This window comes from Platichthys flesus, chromosome 3 (genome assembly GCF_949316205.1).
Source record: "Platichthys flesus chromosome 3, fPlaFle2.1, whole genome shotgun sequence".
NCBI classification, from domain to species: Eukaryota; Metazoa; Chordata; class Actinopteri; order Pleuronectiformes; family Pleuronectidae; genus Platichthys; species Platichthys flesus.
Genome location: NC_084947.1, coordinates 633985 through 649315, shown reverse-complemented (window position 1 = coordinate 649315; position 15331 = coordinate 633985). Strand labels below are relative to the sequence as shown.

Below are 15331 nucleotides of genomic sequence, written 5' to 3'. Positions count from 1 at the left end.
ACATGTTAGGAACATGTTAGGAACATGTGAGGAACATGTGAGGAACATGTCAGGAACACGTCAGGAACACGTCAGGAACATGAGAGGAACATGTCAGGAACATGTCAGGAACACGTCAGGTACACGTCAGGAACACGTCAGGAACACGTCAGGTACACGTCAGGAACACGTCAGGTACACGTCAGGAACACGTCAGGTACACGTCAGGAACATGTCAGGAACACGTGAAGAGCATGTCAGGAACATGTTAGGAACATGTTAGGAACATGACAGGAACATGTCAGGAACACGTGAAGAGCATGTCAGGAACATGTCAGGAACATGCTAGGAACATGTGAGGAACATGTGAGGAACATGTCAGGAACACGTCAGGAACACGTCAGGAACACGTCAGGAACATGTCAGGAACATGTCAGGAACACGTCAGGAACACGTCAGGTACACGTCAGGAACACGTCAGGTACACGTCAGGAACATGTCAGGAACACGTGAAGAGCATGTCAGGAACATGTTAGGAACATGTTAGGAACATGACAGGAACATGTCAGGAACACGTGAAGAGCATGTCAGGAACATGTCAGGAACATGTCAGGAACATGCTAGGAACATGTGAGGAACATGTGAGGAACATGTCAGGAACACGTCAGGAACACGTCAGGAACACGTCAGGAACATGTCAGGAACATGTCAGGAACACGTCAGGAACACGTCAGAAACATCTGAATATAGAAACAATAGTTGAATCTTCTCTTTATCTATGATCCAGTTTAATCTGTTTGTTTTTGCAGGAGTGGGAAACTAAAGCTGCAGTTTGACTCTTCATCACATCGTCACCTGAAGAGTCGTCTTATAACTTCACGCCTTCGTCTCGTAACATATAGACATTCAGTGAGCACTTTATTAGGAACACCTGTGCACCTGCTTCTTCCATCACTTATCCAATCAGCCAATCATGTGGCAGCTTCATCCATGATCGATCATAATCCAGCACATGTGAACACGTCTGTGTGCGGAGACAAATCAGTTTCTTCTTCTTCTTCTTTGGTCGTTTTACTGCCATCAACTGCTGGACTTCAATCAATCCTATTTTATTTGTATAGCCCATATTCAGAAAAAATCAAAATTTGTCTCATCGGGTTTAACAAGGAGAGACTTTCTCTGTTCTTAACCCTCAACAAGAATCTTTCCCGTTTGTGGTTTGTTTAGTCTCTTTGTGGTTGTTTGTCTCTTTGTGGTTTGTTTAGTCTCTTTGTGGTTGTTTGTCTCTTTGTGGTTTGTTTAGTCTCTTTGTGGTTGTTTGTGACATTGTGGTTTGTTTAGTCTCTTTGTGGTTGTTTGTGACTTTGTGGTTTGTTTTGTCTCTATGTGGTTGTTTGTGTCTTTGTCTCTTTGTGGTTTGTTTTGTCTCTTTGTGGTTGTTTGTGTCTTTGTGGTTGATTGTGTCTTTGTTGTTTTTTTTGTCTCTTTGTTGTTGTTTTGTGTCTTTCTTCCTGTGAGGCTCGTACAGTAATCAATCATCAGACGCAGCAGTACCTGAACAACGTGCTGCTGTGGGTTCAGTTACTTTTCTATGTTGTGTGTTTGCTTGTGTGCGTTGGATGTGACACAGCTTCACTGACTGATGTAAACTTCAGGATTTGTTTGATTTTGTATTGACGTTTGATTTGATTGTGTTGTAACTTAAACAGTTGTGTGTCATTGTTATTATATTCTGTACATATATAATGAATCTGTTTTATTCAGGTCACTCATTTGTATGATTTTTATATTTAGTGAATTTTGTAATCTCAGGAGAATGTGTGTTTGTTGGCGTTGGACTAAACACTGATGTGTAACATTAAACATTTCTCATCACTTCAGCTTCTGATTGTAAGATTTTAATGTTGATGTTATTTTTGTTGTGTTAATTCATATACAATAATTATAATAGACAATGTGAAATTTCAGTGGGCATCATTATTGATGACTCTTTATTTCAACTCACCTTATTTAGTATTTGTTAGCATCAGACAAACATGTAATAACTGTAAAGTCGCTTTAAGCAGATGTTTAAACACGTACAGTACAAATATAAACACTGTTTGAACATTCTGTTAGAAACCGTTGGATCACATGTTCCTTCACTGAATGATCATATCACATGTGAAAGGAGTGATCCGACGTTTTGGACAAAGTTATTAAAACTGATGAATTGGACATAACTTCATTGATGGTGGTAGTTTGCCACATCGTCCGCTGGGTGGCGGTAGGATCCTGGAACTGTGGCGGAGCGACCTGTTCTCCCGCCGCTGAGGAAGAGTCGCGGAAGAGGGGCAAGGTTTCCTGACTGTGAAGCAGCTAACTACCAGAAGCGTCTGTTTACCAGCGGGTTCAGCAGCGGGTTCAGCAGGTCACAGGTCAGAGAGACCCCGGGACCGAAGGTACCACCACACCGACCCGGTCACACGCGCTCCCATCGCATCGTTGTTTCACGGTTGTTGTTGTGAGGTTGATTAATGTGGCCTCCTGCTGTTAGCTGCAAGCTAGCTGTTAGCAAGGCGTAGACAGGACTGCAGCCTGTAGCCGGCTAGCACCAGGGCTAAGCTAGCAGGAGGAGTTCAGATGTTTTCAAAGAGAGGGGGGGCTGATGGGGGCTAGTACCGGAGCTCGACCCGTCTCCTCGTATCACGCACGACTGTCACCGCGTCTGACGCTGCGTGAGCTCTGCGTGAAGCCGCTAGCTCGGTGCTAGCTTAGCCCTGCTTCCTCCTTTTGTTTGTGTCCAGGTGATCGGTCTGAGATGAGAGACAGGGAAGTGAGACAGGCTTAAGACACAGTGAGACACCAGGGGGAGACACCAGGGGGAGACAGAAGGAGGAGACAGTGAGACAGAAGGTGGAGACAGTGAGACAGAAGGAGGAGACAGTGAGACACTAGGGGGAGACAGAAGGAGGAGACAGTGAGACAGAAGGAGGACACAGTGAGACACCAGGGGGAGACAGGAGGACACAGTGAGACACCAGGGGGAGACAGAAGGAGGACACAATGAGACACCAGGGGGAGACAGGAGGACACAGTGAGACAGAAGGTGGAGACAGAAGGAGGAGACAGTGAGACAGAAGGAGGAGACAGTGAGACAGAAGGAGGAGACAGTGAGACAGAAGGAGGACACAGTGAGACACCAGGGGGAGACAGGAGGACACAGTGAGACACTAGGGGGAGACAGAAGGAGGACACAATGAGACACCAGGGGGAGACAGGAGGACACAGTGAGACACTAGGGGGAGACAGAAGGAGGACACAATGAGACAACAGGGGGAGACAGAAGGAGGACACAGTGAGACACCAGGGGGAGACAGGAGGACACAGTGAGACAACAGGGGGAGACAGAAGGACACAGTGAGACACTAGGGGGAGACAGAAGGAGGACACAATGAGACACCAGGGGGAGACAGAAGGAGGACACAGTGAGACACCAGGGGGAGACAGGAGGACACAGTGAGACACCAGGGGGAGACAGAAGGAGGACACAGTGAGACAGAAGGAGGACACAGTGAGACACTAGGGGGAGACAGAAGGAGGAAACAGTGAGACAGAAGGAGGACACAGTGAGACACTAGGGGGAGACAGAAGGAGGACACAATGAGACACCAGGGGGAGACAGAAGGAGGACACAATGAGACACCAGGGGGAGACAGGAGGACACAGTGAGACAGAAGGTGGAGACAGAAGGAGGAGACAGTGAGACAGAAGGAGGAGACAGTGAGACAGAAGGAGGAGACAGTGAGACAGAAGGAGGACACAGTGAGACACCAGGGGGAGACAGGAGGACACAGTGAGACACTAGGGGGAGACAGAAGGAGGACACAATGAGACACCAGGGGGAGACAGGAGGACACAGTGAGACACTAGGGGGAGACAGAAGGAGGACACAATGAGACAACAGGGGGAGACAGAAGGAGGACACAGTGAGACACCAGGGGGAGACAGGAGGACACAGTGAGACAACAGGGGGAGACAGAAGGACACAGTGAGACACTAGGGGGAGACAGAAGGAGGACACAATGAGACACCAGGGGGAGACAGAAGGAGGACACAGTGAGACACCAGGGGGAGACAGGAGGACACAGTGAGACACCAGGGGGAGACAGAAGGAGGACACAGTGAGACACCAGGGGGAGACAGAAGGAGGACACAGTGAGACAGAAGGAGGACACAGTGAGACACTAGGGGGAGACAGAAGGAGGAAACAGTGAGACAGAAGGAGGACACAGTGAGACACTAGGGGGAGACAGAAGGAGGACACAATGAGACACCAGGGGGAGACAGAAGGAGGACACAGTGAGACACCAGGGGGAGACAGAAGGAGGACACAGTGAGACACCAGGGGGAGACAGAAGGAGGACACCGTGTGGACTTGCTCTACACTCTTAGTGTTGATTTAAAGAAGCTGTTTGTCCCCCCCCCCCCCTCTCCCACAGCATCAAGATGACGGCCGCACCTTACAACTACTCGTACATCTTCAAATACATCATCATTGGTGAGTGTGTGAGTCATAAAGTACACAAGTAATAAAGCAACTTGTGTGACTGTGTCGTGTTTCCCACAGTTTAACGTGACAGTCGTCTTTTTGTGTTTGTTCTATTTGTCTCTTCTCGTTTCAGGGGACATGGGAGTAGGGAAGTCATGTCTGCTGCACCAGTTCACTGAGAAGAAATGTAAGTCTCTTCTTCCTCTCCTCCTCTTCCTCCTCTTCCTCAGCAACTTTGTCCTGAACCCAAACAGATCATATGTATCATGCCATCGTGGACAGAACTGTTCTGTAAGTCGTGTTTCTGTGGTAGTCATGGCGGACTGTCCCCACACCATCGGGGTGGAGTTTGGGACGAGGATCATGGAGGTCCACGGTCAGAAGGTGAAGCTGCAGATCTGGGACACGGCCGGTCAGGAGCGGTTCAGAGCCGTCACCAGGTCTTACTACAGGGGGGCCGCCGGCGCCCTCATGGTCTACGACATCACCAGGTACAGATGGGGGGGGGGGGGTTTCTAGGATCTCCTGGTCTTCAACTGGACCAAATGTGATGAAAACAGCACCCAAATGTTTTGGTATTAGTATGAGTAGTATTACTATGGAATACAATAAGGGGAAATCTTTTTATATTTCATAAATGTACAGATTTGAGAAATGTAAGGGGGGGGGGGGTGCACTCTGGGAAACAGCTTCAGAAAAGGTGGCAGATCTAATAAAGGGTTTGAACAGAGGGGTTGGTGATCCACTGACTCGTCCAGCGCCACCTTCAGGACACATCTGGTAACTTGTGCTAACTCATCACTGTGTGTGTTCAGGAGAAGTACCTACAACCACCTGAGCAGCTGGTTGACAGACGCCAGGAACCTGACCAACCCCAACACGGTGAGTACCGATGAACTGTCCCGTGGGCAGAGTCCCACGTGTCCCCTGTCTGATGAGTGACTGCTTTCAGGTGATCATTCTGATCGGGAACAAAGCCGATCTGGAAGCTCAGAGAGACGTGACGTACGAGGAGGCCAAACAGTTTGCTGAGGAGAACGGTGAGACATCCCAGTGTGTGAGCAGAAACCAGTTTGAATGTGTTGTCCATTAAATGGGACGTCACACTGACCGATGTCTGCTTCCTGTTGCTGGTCAGGTTTACTGTTTCTAGAGGCCAGCGCTAAGACGTAAGTACAAACACGCATCTAGACTACACAAAGTCAAGCCTTGGTTTCTATCGTGTTTGTTTAACCATCTTCTGCTTCAAGAGGGATGAAGCTTCAAATGATTCACCGAACACACAAATGTACCAATATTTAAACAACCCAAGTTATTTCCTATCTTGATCCGTTTTGCCCTGTCCTCTGTCCCTGCTGCTTCTCGTCCTCAGGGGGGAGAACGTGGAGGAGGCCTTCCTGGAGGCAGCCAAGAGGATCTACCAGAACATCCAAGATGGCAGTCTGGACCTGAACGCCGCTGAGTCGGGAGTCCAGCACAAACCCTCAGCGCCACAGGGAGGCCGCCTCAATGCCGACAGCCAGCCGGCTAAAGAGGGCTGCAGCTGCTAACCACAGACAGAAACCACAGACCCATCGGACGGACTGACGGACGGAGACAGACACGTACACAGAGATCCCCTCTTCTCCAGCCACCAACATCCACCTCCTGTCCAGAGAGCATCAGGCCGGATTCAGATGAACCATAGCAGCCCACAGTTTGGTTCTTAAGTCAACCAGCTCCCCCCACAGAGATACGGACCAGAATCAAATCCATCACTAAACAGTTTCCTGACTAAATAAATCATTTCCTGTTCACATTGAATCCCTCAACACGAATTCCAACCCCTCAAGGTCGGCACCTGGATCCCACTGGGACCCAGTGTGGATCCCACTGGGACCCAGTGTGGACCGTCCTCAGCCCACATCCAGGCTCGTGTGGACCAAACCCCGGCCACGACAGACTGTTCTAATTCTAAAATAAGACGGCAGTCCTCCCAGAACCCAATCGTATTGTTTCTTTTTTTTAAACCGGACCTCTATTTGGACTGTTCCGAGTTTGGAACTCTGTTGGTCTTTATTGGTCCTTGTGTGACAGAACCTCAGCTCATTCAGAACGTGGAACCCTCGTGTCTCAAGAGACAAACGTACAATTCTCAAATTCAGACATATCACCGGCAAAATCAGCGTGTCACAAAAACATGTCTCATTTATTACAAACCTGGAGTTGAGGTGGTTTTCATCCTTTATTCAGACAAGCTGGGCTCAAACCTCCGGGTCCTTCTCATCGACCAGAGTCTGAACCAACAACCCTTTTCCCCAAGGCGTCAGCTCCTCCCAGTCTGGAGTGTGGTGGCCCAGTTCAAGTTAGAGTAATCCAAAGAGTCAAAGTAACAGGACGAGTGGGTTGACTTGCTTCTACATGTGGACGCTGGAGAGCTGGACGCCCTCGCTCCAAACTGAGAAGGTCGACAGCTCTCATTTGGATTCATGCTCGAGTCGGACTGTTCAAATCCCACAATTATACATCTGTGAACTCACCAGCATTCCAAGATTAGATCCCCCTCCAGACCCAGTCTCCTGATCTGAGTCACGGGAGGACAGACATGATCCTCCCTCCAAGTGGACGACCCTTGTCCCAAAGACGGAACACGGGAGGTGCGTTGAGACTCAGACACCCTGAGTTCCACTGAGACATCCGGACGCATCCAGAGCTCAGGCTCCAACTGGACCTCCACGCCTCCTCCAGACCAACGATGAGGGTCGTCCAGGTCCAGAGCGACCTTCGTCCCAACATGAGACGCCAGTGAAGACCAGTTCAGATACAGATCGGAATCCGGACAATCCAACATTCCAAATCTGGACTTCTCTCAAATTCGGATCGCCCACCTTCCATCTCTGGATATTTCTCTGAGCAGATTTCGAGCAGCTCAAGTTTGAACGCTCTCAATTCAAGGAGCTCTTTTTAGATCTAGACCTCCAGGTCCCGTTAGGCCTCAATCTCCTCTGAACCCAGATGGTCCCCACGCCCAGTTCTGACTGCGCTCTGTGAGAGTGAGTGAGTCTTCTGGATTGATATTAGTATTTGTGTCTTGTGTGTGTGTGTGATATGCCATCATCTGTTGTTCAGTTAGAAGAGTCTTTGAAATTCGTGCTTTAAAACTATAAATTCTATCACAGAGTGGCCTGGACAACTGAACCCGCCTCTGGGATTACTTTCCTCCCTTTGCTCCATTTCATGCCTCAGATCACAAGTTCCCAAACCATTCTGCTCGTCGCTCAGTTATTCCCTCACCTGTGCAGATTGCTGGAGCGTTGCGTTGTCACCTTGTTGTGATCAGATGTGTCTTTGTGTCTTCTTGTTGGACGCCCGTCCAGTCAGCCTTGGATTCGGGGGAAAGAGCTTCTCCACTGAGGAGGATTCATCGTGCTCGGTGGTGCACAACCTGAGAAAGTAACACTTTTGTCAGGTTGTGCGACCGTTTCTTACAAATCCCCGTCTACAGAAACACATTTAACTTTACGAAAAAAGATGGATCCAGGGTTTTTATGTTTGACCTTTATTATGCATCAGAAGATCCGACCACTGCTTCTCTAGTTTCGACCTGTAGTTCTCTAAAAGTTCACCAACTCTCAATGTGCAATACTTAAAGCCTTAAAATACTACAAACAAACTTTGTCCAATTTCCTCTAAATAACTGAGTTCCTGTTTTATCGCAGCTGGAGAAGTGATCAGAGCCTCCCGCTCTGCGTGGAATCACATCAACGTGAAGCTTTAACACACTTCATCCAAAATGATGGATCCCAGTCTGACTCGATTACTTTTCCAAACAAAGACATTCAAACACTGCTTGTTGCTCAAAAACCAGTCGTTCTAGAGTCTCAGGTCCAGTCCCCAGTACCAGGAATGTATCGGCCCCTAAATACTCCCACTCCACCCAATAACCCCCCCATCTCTGCACCACCCGGTTCCCCTGTGTTAAACCTGCCGTGTGGAGAGATGCAGCTACTGGCCGACGAAGAGGGAACAGGATTCTTGAAGGTCACCACTGGTCTCTCAGTGGATCTCCAGTTCAGGATTGCTTCTTAATACATTTTTCCTCTTGTTGAATTTAAAAAAAATCAAATAGTGAAATGTTTATGTCACTGCGCCCCCTAGTGGTCATTTCCTCTTCCCTGTGAAGTCCGATTCAGGGACGAAAAATGACAAACGAGGCAAAACAGCTTCTTTGTTTTCCTTCAAACACTCGAGCAGGATTATTACCATTGACCTGAATCGTCCTGGTTCGTTGTTTCAAGTGTTCGACTCATTTCTAATTTAACTAACAGTTATTGATCTACCACACGAGTAAATGTCACAACTGGGTCATATGACAGAATATTCCTCGTTAAGAACCGTTGGGCTCTGATGAGCTTCATCACAGAAACGGTCCCGCTGCACTAAACCTTCTTTATTCTGTTCATTTTGTTGAACAAGCTGCACTCGTTGATTTCTGTCACGCGGAGAGAAAATAGAAATAGATGCACATTTTATACCAAATATTGTTTTATTCATTTGACTGTTTTAAAACTAATCGATTAAAACGCCCTCGATCTGATTCCACTCTCGTTCTCTCTGAGGGATCCAAGTCAAATTTACTCAAGATGAAAAGATTCAAGCTTCATGTCCAGAAGGAAAATGTCCTGATGTCAAAATGCAACAACTCTCTTTCAACACCTGGAAGGATTCAGAGAAATCTCTAACCCAACCAAGTCGTGTGCAGGTTTCTGATGAGTCAAAGTATTACTAATGTAGAGTCTGTGGGCTTTGAGAATACTCTGTAATACTCTGTAATACTCTGACTCACCACTTGTACTGTTGGAGTTTGTTTCTGACAGAAACAGAACTCGTCACCCGGAGCCGGCCCTCTCCAGACATTATCAACAGACCACAGATCAGTCCAACGCTAAGCCTATATCACTTAATAATACATAATTAGTAATGAACCTGAAATTAAGTTTGTTTTTCATTTACTGTCAATTAGTTGATAAATTAATTTGTACCTCTTTGATGAAAAATTGTAAAATCTAATTCTTTTGTTCTCATAGTAGAAAAACGTTAAAAAGCTCAATGAACTTCAGCAGGAAAAATTCAGAACCACAAAAACTAATGAATCATTTTCTAGTATTTTTATTCTTATAATTATTATTATTACATTCTCTTCACTTTGTTTCCTTCTTAGTGTAAACGTGTAACATTATCAAATTATTATCAGCATCATCTCTTAAATATTCGCTCTTGAGTTTTACTCCAGGTGACGTCCTAGGTTTCAGATTTCTATTTGCTTTGGAGGAAGTTTCTAAAGGAAGAAGAAAGAGTTTATTTGAGTTAAATTTGAAAAAAAAAGCAAAGATTTTGAAGTTCCCAGAGAGCAACTGGTCAAACAGCCGCCGGTCACTGGATCCAACAAGAACAGCTGATGGGACCTTGTTGTGTCCGAAGCCTGAAACTTCCCCATCGACACGTTTCATTTAAAAACATCCAATGGTTGATGAACACGAGACTTCCATCCGCTAACAGCAGTGCCAGCAGGGGGCAGTGTCGAGACGTTAGTTTAAAGAGGGTATTTCAACATTTAATCAGAAAATAAATCAATAAAAAATAAACACATTTCTTCTTGTATCCATAAAGTCCTGTAACAAGCCCAGAGGGGTTTTAAATCGTAGAGTGTGATTGAAGCAAATCTGCATTTTAAATGCTGACACTGATCGGCCAGGTGGTGGCGCTGTGATCAGGCTGCTGCACAGGTCGGACAGAGGAAGAGTCTTCTTCCCGCTCACTGGCTGTAACGTGCTCTGTACTTTCTATTCTTTTGTTGTTCTTCTGTAACGTCTGTTGATTTTTTCTGTCGGCTAAAGTAACAAAAATGCTTCTTATTCGTTGACTATTTATATTCTTAATCTGTAATTTGATTTTCTTCAGCTGTTCCATTGTACGACCACAAGGATTCAGTTATTTGTAAATAAAGTATATATATATATATACTGTATATTTGTCTAATGAACTTTATTCAACATCATCTATAGTACAAATAATCAGCACTTGGTAAAAACACTTCTTACGTAATTAAACTGACATTTAACATCTCTATATTAACAGACCGACATTTTGATGACTTATTATTCTGTTATAAATCTAATCACTATTTCAATATATTTAATGACGCGCTGTTCTAGATTCATTGATTATATTTTTTACACAACATATCTTATGTTTTCATTATTTACTGTTTTATGTTTTTGTCTGTTACAAAAGTAATAATACAAACACTTCTAACTGTACTTTAGTATTTGTGTGACTATGACAAATTCACTTTTCTTCGATGACGTTTCGTTTACAGATGTTTTCATTCATGGCACCGACGACGTCACTCAACACATTTGATCATAAACATTCTCACAACTTCTTCGACTTTGTGGTCAACAACAGTTTTTATGATTTAAACTACTTCAAAACTATAAATTATGATTTCATGACTAATACTTTTGATTCTTTCCTGCTAAGATTTATATACTAGAACATTTTCCTGACTTATTGAAATGTGAAAATTGCATCAATTAAAATGTCTATGCATTTAAAATGTTTTCAGTTGTAACATTCAGTTTGAAACTATAAACTACTATATACCGATATTTATAATTTTGCATGAAATTTAAATTCTCCGATACAGAATAAAAATGTAATAATCCAACGTGAAGCTTCAGAGTTCTAATTATTATCAAATATAATCTGAGGCTGAAATGTTCTTATATAAACTCAAAGCTCTTTCATGATATTTGCTCCGTGTCGACTCCTCCAGATGATTATTAAAATGGATTCCTAAGCACTTTGATATTAAGAAAAATAAACGAGTCAAGTTAGAATTAAGATCAAACAGGTTCTCCAGTAAAGATGCATTAACCTCATGTTTGTGGAACTGAGGCTGATTCGTGTTGGTTGTGGGTGAAATGCATCAGGTTCAGATTTATCAAATATTTCTTTATTCTATTTTTATGAACAGTAAGTTGATACACACACGTAAATCATCTTAACAAGCACCGACAATTCAACAGAACAGAAACTTAAAATAATGAAAACAGAAAAACAAACGTCACTGAAACCGGTTTCATCCTGATTCACAAAGTTAGAGTCTCTGAACCCGACGACTGATCCTGCTTCTCACACCAGATAATGGGTTTATAGATTTAAATGTGTAAATAATAATCAGTTTATATACTTTTCTTTTGGTCTGAGAGAAGAAATGACTGAGACAAGTTTCACTAATCACTCACTGATCATTTGTGTATTTATTCAGCGTCTCGGGGAAAAGGCTTCGACTTGTTGAATCTCAGGAGCGTGGAGCTGATCGAGGTCGAGCGCTGACGGAACAACTTCCTGTGAGTTGGAAAGAGTCTCTACTCAGAGTTTGATTGACAGCCGACATCACTACGTAGCCATGCTCTTGGAGGCGGGCTCTGTCTCCTGCTCGTACTCGATCTCCACGTACGCTCGCTTCTTCCTCGCCGCTGCGCCGCTCGCCGGTGCTTTGCCTTTAGACTTGGCCTTCGTCTCGGTCTCCATCTCCTCCTCATCTTCACTCGACTCTTCGTCCTCTTCCTCCTCATCGCTGCTCGTCTTCAGCCTGTTCATGTCCTGAGAGAAGGAATCACAAACGTTTACTTTTTACAGATTCTGTTTCATCGTTTGTTCTAAATCCTCCAGTCACATTCGTCTTTACGAACTTTATTTTATTTTTAACTAAACTGACGAGTCTCCTTCTGGACGGAGACAGAATCCTTCCTGTCTTAACGTTTCTTTTCCCTTCACTGATTGGTCCAGAAAACCTCCGGAGGCCACTTCTTAGTCCCACGTGACAGAGTCTCCGTGTCGGGAACTTTTCTCACATTTTTTAATTTCACATTTTTCTCATCAAACCTCAGATTTTGGATTTTACCTCGAAGTCGCTCAGGTCGCTCTCCTCGATTTCATCTCCTGCTACAAACTCCCTCTTCCCGACATCCTGCAGACAAAGATACAAAGATACAAAGAATCAAACCGCGTCGGATTTTACGACTGAAACTCAACGAAGAGACATTTTGAATCTATTCTCTCCGTCACCTCTTCCTCCTCCTCAGACTCTTCCTCAGACTCGCTCTCTTCATCCTGCTGATCCAGAGCTTTGTCGAAGGCGTGGACGGGGAAGTTGTAGATGTCTCCGTACTGAAAACACACAAACACACACAAACACACACGTTAGGACCGACACCGATCCCGTCCCGGCTTGTGAGGACCGGCGGATCGGACTCGTACCGTTCCCTGTTTGAGTCGCTCCAGCAGCTCCTTCTCGATGGCGTTGTCCAGCTGAGCGGCGATCAGGGCTTTTTCCTACGGACACATCAAGAAGAAGGTTAATAAGCAGGAACTCTAACCTGTGACGCTGGCGTGCGACCACTAGAGGCCGGGTGTCTGACGTGGACTCACCTCTTTCCTCTTCTCCCGCTGCTCCACCTTCCTGCTGAGAGGAACCAGCTTCCTCCTGCAAACAGAGAAGAAGAGTTTTAGAGATCAGCGCTGAGTCGTCTCTGAATTGTGCTGAGTCGTCTCTGAATTGTGCCGAGTCGTCTCTGAATTGTGCCGAGTCGTCTCTGAATTGTGCTGAGTCGTCTCTGAATTGTGCTGAGTCGTCTCGTCCACTCACTGTCTCTTCAGGACCAGTTTCCTCATGCGGATCAGATACTGAGTGACTTTAGTGAACCTCTGTTTGCATTTGTGTCTGATGAACCGAGGCCAGTAGATCAGATTCTCATCGATCTGTTCCAGAGCTTTCTCATAGTTCTTACTGAGCTTCACCTGCACAGACACACACACACAGACAGAAACGCACACATTATTACAGTGTTCACTTTAACACTTTGCGTGTTTCTCCTTTAAGAGCCGGAGGAGACGTGTGACTGATGAACACATCGAGGGACAGGTGATAAGCATCATGGGAAACATCTCGGTCTCATTGTGTTCTGATTGGTTGGAACTCACCTTCTCCCACATCCTGGCGGGGAACGCAGCTCTCTCGATGACCTTCATGTAGAGGAAGCACTGACCTGTGGCGACACGTTTCATGAGTCATCGTTTCATCAAACTGATGAAGGAACAGTGACGTCAGCGTTTCTTAAACATTCTGAATGACACAGATCACATGACTCACCTTTCTCCTCCCTGATGGTGGCGTACTGACTGTTGGCGAGTGGACACGAAGAGCGGTTACACAACCCGGTGACGTTGTATTCATTACGACAAAAGTTCTGAGACTTGGTCCTGAAAACACAAAGGAGAAAACATCAGTGACTGTATATAAAGATGATCAGTGACTGTATATAAAGATGATCAGTGACTGTATATAACGATGATCAGTGACTGTATATAAAGATGATCAGTGACTTTATATAAAGATGATCATTGACTGTATATAACGATGATCAGTGACTGTATATAAAGATGATCAGTGACTGTATATAAAGATGATCAGTGACTGTATATAACGATGATCAGTGACTGTATATAAAGATGATCAGTGACTTTATATAAAGATGATCATTGACTGTATATAACGATGATCAGTGACTGTATATAAAGATGATCAGTGACTGTATATAAAGATGATCAGTGACTGTATATAAAGATGATCAGTGTCTGTATATAAAGATGATCAGTGACTTTATATAAAGATGATCAGTGACTTTATATAAAGATTATCAGTGATGATATGTATAAATCAGTAAACGAACGAGCAGCAGATTCACTTACTTGACTTTGTGGGAGCAGAACGATTGGTTTCCTATAATGTCCCAGATGACCTGCAGGGGGCAGAAGTCACAATAAACACATGAAACTTCTCTCACGCAGACTCGTCGGTTTATTGATCGATTAAATTAATCAGAAATTAGTGATCAGGTTCCTTATTGATCTGAGGACATTGACCTGCTGGTTTAAAGATTCTTCACCAGTGAAGTTCGGGCTCTGAGACCGGTTCACTGGTTCTGGTGCTCCACAGATCAAACCACGAATTACAGAACTAACTGTTCTGAGGTCAGATACATGTGTTTGAATACTGACGTCACTTTGCACCAGAGTCCGTGATAGAGACTAACACCGGAACATTACGTCACTGCACGGAAAATAATAACCATCGTCTTATTTGTTCGTAAACACCCGATGCGGTGAAACACGTGGGGCCGGTGGAGTCCGAACGTGCTGCTAGCAGGTCCCGCATCGTGTCTGTTGCTGTCGGTGACTCCTCAGAGGGCCACAGACACGAAGGAGAAGCAGTGTGATCAACAGACTCAGTGTCGGTGTGCCGGATCGAGCTGAACAGAAACTGAGCGGCAGCACAAAACCAGCAGGTCCCAGTCACTAGCGCTAAGCTAACGTTAGCATGGACACGTAGCACGTTAGCAGCAGCTTCGTGTCGGTTCATCGTACTTACGTCGTCGCACTGCATTGTGGGAGCGTCTCAGAGGGTCCGAGAGGACTTTATAGCTCGTTCGAATCAAATTCAGCGAATTAACGAGAAGAAATAACGAAGTGTTAGTGTCCGTGGAGCCGCGTGCACGCTCAGGAGGCCACCATCTTTGTTTCGATGTCCAAACGGGATCACGTGACGGGGTGTCAATGCGAGGAAGTATCGCGATACTATGAACAAATTGGAAACGCCTCTGAAATTAGATTATGAGTAAATAAATTGTTTTTTTAATGATTCATGTTTGCGGGAAATAATGGAGGAACTTTGAAGGAATATTTCAAATATATTGTTTGAATAGTTTCTGTATT

General features: G+C 45.0%; 3 protein-coding genes across 4 annotated transcripts in view; 2 read left to right on the top strand and 1 right to left on the bottom strand.

Moving 5' to 3' along the window:
• The window catches only part of si:dkey-220o5.5 (actin filament-associated protein 1-like 2), a 30620-nt gene extending 28761 nt beyond the window's left edge, over positions 1-1859 (top strand). The window contains exon 16 of the mRNA XM_062384831.1: positions 789-1859. Coding sequence (XP_062240815.1) covers positions 789-815 — 27 coding nt within the window. The 3' untranslated portion in view covers positions 816-1859. The remainder of the gene's footprint in view (positions 1-788) is intronic.
• Positions 1860-2254: 395 nt separating this feature from the next.
• LOC133935332 (ras-related protein Rab-14-like) lies at positions 2255-10517 on the top strand. 2 transcript variants are annotated; one of them, XM_062381240.1, is made up of 8 exons: positions 2255-2420; positions 4461-4519; positions 4644-4697; positions 4824-5001; positions 5326-5392; positions 5463-5550; positions 5649-5679; positions 5883-10517. In XM_062381240.1, the coding sequence occupies exons 2-8, from the start codon at positions 4468-4470 to the stop codon at positions 6058-6060; spliced, it is 648 nt and encodes a 215-aa protein (XP_062237224.1). In that variant the 5' UTR covers positions 2255-2420; positions 4461-4467; the 3' UTR covers positions 6061-10517. The 2 variants fall into 2 exon arrangements, with proteins under 2 accessions (XP_062237224.1, XP_062237225.1); XM_062381241.1 differs by having other exon boundaries at positions 2275-2396.
• Positions 10518-11485: 968 nt separating this feature from the next.
• On the bottom strand, positions 11486-15161 carry mak16 (MAK16 homolog (S. cerevisiae)). The gene is made up of 10 exons (XM_062381239.1): positions 14988-15161; positions 14309-14358; positions 13710-13819; positions 13541-13605; positions 13206-13357; positions 12989-13043; positions 12818-12892; positions 12626-12727; positions 12462-12527; positions 11486-12160 (listed from the first exon to the last, which is right to left on the bottom strand). Exons 1-10 carry the CDS (start codon positions 15000-15002, stop codon positions 11954-11956), a joined length of 897 nt encoding a protein of 298 aa, XP_062237223.1. The 5' UTR covers positions 15003-15161; the 3' UTR covers positions 11486-11953.
• Between the last annotated feature and the right edge of the window lie 170 nt (positions 15162-15331).

Coding starts and splice junctions, on each gene's coding strand:
- LOC133935332 (XM_062381240.1), top strand. CDS start 4,468: ATGACGGCCGCACCTTACAACTACTCGTACATCTTCAAATACATCATC. Junction 4,520..4,643: donor CTTCAAATACATCATCATTG/GTGAGTGTGTGA, acceptor TTCTCGTTTCAG/GGGACATGGGAGTAGGGAAG. Junction 5,002..5,325: donor ATGGTCTACGACATCACCAG/GTACAGATGGGG, acceptor GTGTGTGTTCAG/GAGAAGTACCTACAACCACC.
- mak16 (XM_062381239.1), bottom strand. Junction 12,893..12,988: donor AGCGGGAGAAGAGGAAAGAG/GTGAGTCCACGT, acceptor ATGTGTCCGTAG/GAAAAAGCCCTGATCGCCGC. Junction 12,528..12,625: donor AGTCTGAGGAGGAGGAAGAG/GTGACGGAGAGA, acceptor CTTTGTCTGCAG/GATGTCGGGAAGAGGGAGTT.